This window comes from Hyperoodon ampullatus (assembly GCF_949752795.1).
Source record: "Hyperoodon ampullatus genome assembly, chromosome: 7".
Classification (NCBI taxonomy): Eukaryota; Metazoa; Chordata; class Mammalia; order Artiodactyla; family Ziphiidae; genus Hyperoodon; species Hyperoodon ampullatus.
The window spans coordinates 63,500,730-63,508,634 of record NC_136920.1 but is presented as its reverse complement, the minus strand read 5'-3'; the positions used below and the strand labels follow the sequence as shown (position 1 = coordinate 63,508,634).

At 40.6% G+C, this 7,905-nt stretch overlaps 1 protein-coding gene across 1 annotated transcript in view; it reads left to right on the top strand.

Moving 5' to 3' along the window:
• Nucleotides 1-542: 542 nt before the first annotated feature.
• Nucleotides 543-7,905, top strand: part of RIC3 (RIC3 acetylcholine receptor chaperone) — a gene marked incomplete at both ends in the record, with an annotated part of 47,001 nt that continues 39,638 nt past the window's right edge. The window contains one exon of the mRNA XM_079708345.1: nucleotides 543-666. Coding sequence (XP_079564471.1) covers nucleotides 543-666 — 124 coding nt within the window. The remainder of the gene's footprint in view (nucleotides 667-7,905) is intronic.

The window sequence follows — 7,905 nt, the reverse complement described above, 5'->3', positions numbered from 1 at the left end:
GGTAAGACCGGACCACGCAGGGCCTTGAGGTCATAGAAAGAAGTTTGACCTTTCTATGAGGATAAAGAGGAGTTTTTGAAAGATTTGAAGCTATGGAGAGCTTAAAACGCATTACAGCTGCGTTGTAGTATCATCACCTTGGTCTGCAGATGGACAAGGGAGGTGCGGGGCCTGGGTGGGGCCTTAACGAGGAAATTAATGGGCGGTCTGGGGCGGGGAGAGAGCAGTGTGGTGAGCGGGATGGAGAGGAGGGACGACCATCAGCTGTTTCGGCGGTAGAACGCCCACGTGGGCGTGGGGCGTGGGGCGTGGAAGGCGTGTCTAGTCGGTACAAATGAGAGGGCGCGGGTACCACTCATCGCACCAGGTGACCGCGCGGGAGGAGCGGGTCGGCCCCTCGCTGCGGAGCCGGAGGCGCCTGGTCACTTGTCCCTCGCGCTGCGCCGTCCGCGTAGCCCTCGGTGGGGTCGAAGGAGGCCGCGGGCTTTGCGGGTCCAGTTCCGGTTCCGGTTGGAGCTCACCTGCGGCGAGGGCGGGTGGCCATGGCGTACTCCACCGTGCAGAGGGTGGCCCTGGCCTCGGGGCTCGTCCTGGCTGTGTCGCTGCTTCTGCCCAAGGCCTTTTTGTCCCGCGGAAAGCGGCAGGAGCCACCGCCGCTCACCGAAGGTAAGCGGTGCTCCAGGGAGGGCGGCTCCGGGAATCTCCGTCCCCTCTAGAGCAGGCGGACCCGGCGGCGTGTGGGAGGTGCCAAGCTCCTGGGTTCTTTTGACACCAGCGGGCAGCTGCCCGAGCGGGTCCCTCCTGACCTTCCGCCGCAGGCAGGACCAGGAGCGCACGCAGACAAGGCTGGGCACACTCCCCGGTTGCTGGCAGCCCCTTCCCCTCACTGGCCTAACGCAGCTAGTCACCGTCTGCTCAGGTGCTCTGAGTCAGGAGGGCTCCCTCTTGGATTCCCCTCTTCAGGGCTTCCGTATGCTTTCTGTCGTGTATTTGAATGAAATAGTTGGAATTGGTACTGTTAACCTTAATTCATTGTGTACTTTGAGTTTGGTGTTGGGTGCTCACTGCTTCAGGCTCTTTTTGTGCCTTTGTAAATATAACTTGAAGATTTTAATAATACGAATTTCAATTGCTGAGATGAACAAAGCTCTGCGTTCCCCTTGCCTGAACAAGTATTTGTTAATCTTTTGTTATTGGCATGATGTATGTGGTGGTTAAAAATCCACTCTTTGGTTTGCATTCTGGGGCTTTATGGGTGAGTGTAACAAGGCAGGGATGCCAAGGCTGGGAGAAGGAACTGGAACTGGAACAGTTCTTTGTAGGTCATGAAGTTACGGTAACTTGAGTCATGGTTTTACAGTCTCCACACTTTCACTAATATTCAACCTGTTGATTGTTGGACAGCTGCTTTTGAACTGAAACTCATTTCCCTCTAATTTGTATACACTGGCTGTAACTCCACCCTCTTGTACCTCACAGATAATAAATACTACAAATACAAAGCACCAAGCTCTAGGGATGGAGAGCAGACCGAACCCAGAATTGTTTATAGAGTTTGCTTGATAATCTTGATAGAGTTTGCTTGATAATCTACCTGGGAGAGACTTTAAAAAAAAAAAGTACATGGTGGTTTTTTTTTTTCTTTCTGTTTTATTACAAAACCCCAAAGGTTTTACTCACTTTGTCTAATGATATTGTCTGCATTGAAGAAGAGTAAATTTGCGATGACCCTAAGCAGTAAAGATTTGTCTAGAATAGTCTCTATCACAGTGAATTTTCGTTATGCTGAATTATCTTGAATAAGTTCTATTCATTGTGAGTGGGAGACACTCTTCTGAATGAGAGGCGTTTAAACATGCCTTTTTCTCTTAAGAATGCAGGTGGTAATAATCAATGTTCTCATCTTAGAATCTTTGCACTTTCTGTTCTCTTCATTCTTGAAGTGTTCTTTCCTCAGCTTCCTTCTCATTGCTCACATTTCAGCTCAAATGTGGTCTCCTCAGAGAGACTTTCCCTGATGACCCTAGCTAAAATAACTCTTTACACTCCCCTCATTCCCTATTTCATCATGTTTTCTCTGTTGAAGGCATTACTATATGATACGACATTTTCTTATTTATTTACTCTTTTTTTTGTCTCCACCTTCTAGAATGTAAGCTCCTGAGGGCAGGCACTTTGTCTTGTTTACTATTATTTCTTCAGCAGTTGGCATATAATGGACAGTCTATAAATACTTTTAAATGAATAAGATTATGAAGATACCAATATTGTGAGTTCTCTTTTTGCATTAATTACCAAAGTAGTATAATCTAGGCAAAAACCTACCTTGAATGATGTATTCCAGTAACTGAAATTTGCTAACTAAAATCCCTGCCCTGGTACACTGACATTTTAAAAACAGTGAATCCTAACCATTATTGGGTTATATACCCCTTTGAGAATCTGATGAAAGTTATGGATTTTTTTCCCCAGGAAGAATGCACATGCTTTTTAAACATACATTCAGAATTTGAGAATCAACTCAGAGAATCCACAGAACCCAGAAACCCTTGTTTTGAATAAAGAGACAGCCCTAATTATTTGAAAATTCCTAAAATTCGTGCCATTATATCAATAGCTTCCATTTCTGCCCATTGGCATATATGTGAAACAAACACAGTCCCTTTTCCACATAACAACTGTTAGGATAGTCTTTTAGCAAATATTTATGATGTACACTTTTACATAGTTTACACACAACGTATAAATATTGTTAATTCCATGAAAAAATGAGCCAAATCCCTGCCTTGAGGAATCCACAGTTTAGTAGAGGGAAACAGACATTAAATAAGTGCAAAAAAGTGTTAATTACAGGTACTCAGATCCTTGCAGGGAAGTGGGGAGACACATGTTAGAATGGTCAGTTTTATTGGTGGCTCAAGAAAGGTGTCATGGAGAAGGAGAGCTTTTTTTTTTTTTTTGTAGTAGCTTTCTTGAGATATAAATCACATACTATGCAATTTATCCATTTAAAGTGTGTGGTTGAATGGTTTTTAGCATGGTCACAGAGTTGTGCAACCATTAGCACAATCAATTTTTAGAACATTTCATCATTTTCATGCCCCCAAAACCCATACTATTTAGCCATCACCCTTCAACACTCCCCAACCCCTTCAGCCCTAGGCAACCATTAATCTACTGTCTGTCTTTATAGATTTGCCTGTTATGGGCATTTCATATAAATGGAATCATACAATATGTGATCTTTTGTGACTGGTTTCTTTCACATAGCATGTTTTCAGGGTTCATCCATGTTGTAGCATTTATCAGTACTTCATTACTTTTTATGGCTGAATAATTTTCCATTGTGTGGAATATTCCATCCACATTTTATTCATTCATCAGTTGAAGGGCATTTTGGGTTTTGATTATTAAGAATCAACATTAACATCTGTTAATGTTAACATCTGTGTACAGATTTCTGTATGGATACATGCTTTGGTTTCTCTTGGGTATATGCATTTGGGAAATGTAAGCAATTTAGTGTGGCTGGAACTAAGAGTGGAATTTCTGGCTCATATGATTACTCTATGAGCAGTTTTGAGGAACTGCTAGATTGTTTTCCAAAGTGGCTGCATCATTTTACATTCCCACCATTAGTGTGAGGGTTCCACTTTCTCCATATCCTCACCAATATTTGTTATTGCTTGCCTTTTTGATTATAGCCATCCTAATGGGTGTGAAGTGGTATCTTATTGTGATTTTTTTTTTTTTGTATTTCCATGGTGACTAACAACATTGACATCTTTTATAGGCTATTTGTGTGTCTTCTTTGGAGAAATGTCTATTCAGACTTTTGCGCATCTTTAAATTGGGTTTCTTATTGTTGTAAGAGGTCTTTATGTATTTTAGGTACAAGTTCATTATCAGATATATGATTTGCAAATATTTTCTTCCACTTAGTAAGTTGTCTTCACTTTCTCGATGGTGTCCTTTTTTTTTTTTTTTTTTTTTTTTTTTTGTGCGGTACGCGGGCCTCTCACTGTTGTGGCCTCTCCCGTTGCGGAGCACAGGCTCTGGACGTGCAGTCTCAGTGGCCGTGGCTCATGGGCCTAGCTGCTCCGCGGCATGTGGGATCCTCCCGGACCGGGGCACGAACCCATGTCCCCTGCATTGGCAGGCGGACTCCCAACCACTGCGCCACCAGGGAAGCCCAAGTAAATTTTTATATATGGTGTGAGGTAGAAGTCCAACTTCATGTGGATATACATTTATCCCAGCATTATTTATTTTTATTTTTATTTTTATTTTTTAGATGTTGGGGTAGGAGTTTATTAATTTATTTTTGCTGTGTTGGGTCTTCATTTCTGGGCGAAGGCTTTCTCTAGTTGTGGCAAGCGGGGGCCACTCTTCATCGCAGTGCGCGGGCCTCTCACTATCGCGGCCTCTCTTGTTGCGGAGCACAGGCTCCAGACACGCAGACTCAGTAGTTGTGGCTCACGGTCGTAGTTGCTCCGTGGCATGTGGGATTCTCCCAGACCAGGGCTCGAACCCGTGTCTCCTGCATTAGCAGGCAGATTCTCAACCACTGTGCCACCAGGGAAGCCCCAGCATTATTTTTGAAAACACTATTCTGTTTACATTGAATTGTTTTGACACCCTTGTTGAAATTCAATTGACTGTAAGTGTGAGAGTTTATTTCTGGACTCTCAATTCTGGTCCATTGATATAAATATCATATATACCCGTCCTTATGCCAGTACCACACTGTCTTGATTACTGAAGCTTTGTAGTTAAGTTTTGAGGTCACGAAGCTTTAAGTCTTCCAACTGTGTTCTTTTTTCAAGATTAATTTCTGAGTCCTGTGGCCCAGCATTTCCATACACATTTTAGGATCAGCTTATCCATTTCTGCAGAAGCCAGCTGGGATTTTGATTGTGTGGAATCTGTAGACCAATTTGGAGAGTATTGCCATCCTAACAATATTAAGTCTTTCAATCTATGAACACAGGATTTCTTTTTATTTATTTAGGTCTTTAATTGATTTCAAAGAACTTTGTAGTTTTCAGTATACAAGTCTTATTTTGTTAAATATATTCCTAAGTATCTTATTCTTTTTGATGTTATTGTAAATTGAATTATTTTATTAATTTTATTTTCAAATTGTTCACTACTATTTTTAGAAACACAGTTTTTGTGTATTAATATTGTATTCTGCAAACTTCCTGAATTGTTTATTAGCTCCAATACATGATCTTGTTCTCTGCGAACAGAGATTGTTTTACTTCTTTCTTTCCAATCTATATGCCTTTTCTTTCTTTCTTTTTTTTTTTTTTGCCTAACTGCCTGGGCTAGAACCTCTAGTACAATGTTGAATAGAAGCAGTAAAGAGGGAACATCCTTGGTTGTTCCTAATCTTAAGAAAGCTTTCATACCATTAAGAGTAATGCTAGCTGTGGATTTTTTTAAAGATGCCCTTTGAGGGAGTTCCCTTCTATTTATTCCTAGTTTGTTGAGTATTTTTGTTATGAAGGGGTGTTGAATTTTGTCAAATGCTTTTTCTGTGTCTAATGAAGCAGTCATGGGGTTTTTGTCCTACATTCTGTGGATATGATGCATTACATAATTGATTTTGGGGTGTTAAACCAACCTTGCATTCCTTGGCTAAATTGAGGAGGTAATTCTAAAGTGTTTTTATTAGCCAGATTAAGAAGAACACTCCAGGCAGAGGGAACACAGAGCAAAAACAACACCCAGAGCCTTGAAATAGCTTTAGAGTTGTAAGAGATGAGACTTGGGGCCAAATTGTAAAGATTTTTTTTTCCTGCCGTACTTAAGGAGTTTGGATATTATTCTAAAGGTAGAGGAGGCCATTGTAAGTTTATGAGTAGAAGAGAAACATACAGTCTGAAAGGACACCTTGGCAACAGTATAAAGTCTGTATCGTGAGGATTTTTTCAGGGAGAATATTGTTGCAGTAGTCCAGTTGAGACATGAGCATCATTAAGCCAGTGTCTTTGGGCTCATCAGTTAGGATTCTCATGATAAGTCACAGGAAATTCAGCTGAACTGTCTTAAGTCAAAAAGAGAATGTATTGACTAGTGCAAATGAAAAGAACCCTGTGTTAGAATTGGCCTCCTGTGTGGTTTGATCTAGAGATTCACAATCTGATTTTCTGTGTCCTTTTCACTTCTGGGTTCCTTCTCAAGTTGACTCTGTCTGTTGACTTCTCTCTCAGGGTAGCAACAATAGTTGCAACAGTTCCAGATATCACCTGCTCACACTTAATTGTCCAGATAAAGAATATTTCTGTTCTTTTGAACTCTTCCTTCACTCCCATCTTACTCTTATCCCCTCCCCCTCCTCCCACACCTATTCTTTCCCAGTAGTTCCAGCTAACACATCCTCCCATCTTAATAGCTTGAGTTAAGCTATTTGCAGTGCTGTGGGTAGAAAGAATATGCTGATTGACCACTGTGGAGTTGAGAGTGATTCCCAGAGGGAAATAGGGGTACAGGAAGAGGAAGGAGTAAATGGAGCAGGGGAGGCATCAACGTTGGATAGGAGGGAAGAGAACAGTTTTAAGAGACATTTTTTAATTAGACGTGGAGTGTGAGAGAGAGGGAGGCATCTTGAATTATTCTCAGTTCATTGGCTTAAGTGAATACATAGATGGTAACACCCTTTACCAAAATAGTAATGAAGCAAAGTAGATTAAAGGGGAAAGATGATGAGTTCAGGAATTTGCAGACTAGTATCACGTCCCCTTCCTCCATCTTTTTTCCTAAGTTGACATCCCTAGCTGCCTCATCCATTCCTCATATGACATAGTTGCAAGTATCTAAACATAGCCCTCTTAGATGGCAAACAATAGCAAGTGTAAGCCAGTTAGCTCATGGAAGAGCAACCCCCCACCCCCCTTTTAAAAATTCTTCTATTAATGCATCTTGGGGATTGCTTTAGATTTTTGGCATTTTACTTGCTGACCTTGCTGTATATTAGAATCTTAAACTTTTTTTTTTTTAAATAGGAGCTACTCATCTAGGTTTTGTCCATTTTGTACATTCACTTGATGTTTTGGAACCAAATATAGCAGTTTCTAGCCTTCCCTGTTGCATTTTATCTATTGGTCCAGAATTCTAGCCTCTTGACATTTTTTCAGAATATTTATTGTTCCATTCAGTGTATTTGTTTTACCATCTCTCTCAGCTATATGCCATTCTTGATTTTTTAAAAAAACTTTTTTGTTAGACATTTTCAAACATAAGCAAAATTAGAGAGAGTAGTAAGATGAATCCACATCACCCTGCTTCAACAACCACCATCTTGTATCAGGTATATCCCCACTTACTTTTCCCCCCATACACTCAATTATTTTGAAGCAAATCCCAGACATTGGGTCAGTTTCATCCGTAAATAATTTTGTATACATCTCTAAAAAATAAGAATTCTTCTTAAAACATAGCCACAATATCATTATCACACCTAAAAAAATCAATAATTCCTTAATGTCATTAAATATCCAATCGGCATTCAGATGTCTCTGACTGCCTCATAATTTTTTTTTCACAATTTCACCCTTGCTTTTGATTAGCATGTCTTCTTGATAGATCATTCAAATTATTTTTTAAAATCTATCAGTCATTTGAAACTGCTCTTCGGGTCACCCCAGTCTATTCATTTTTTTCACAATTTCACCCTTGCTTTTGATTAGCATGTCTTCTTGATAGATCATTCAAATTATTTTTTAAAATCTATCAGTCATTTGAAACTGCTCTTCGGGTCACCCCAGTCTATTCATTGAAACCTTTTGTGTAGAGTCATTAAACCAGTTGGTCATTTGATTGCTTTACTCCATCTTATTCTGTCTGTCTTAGGCTGTGGTCCACCTTCTTCCTCCCTTCTCCCTTCAGTCTATTCTCAAC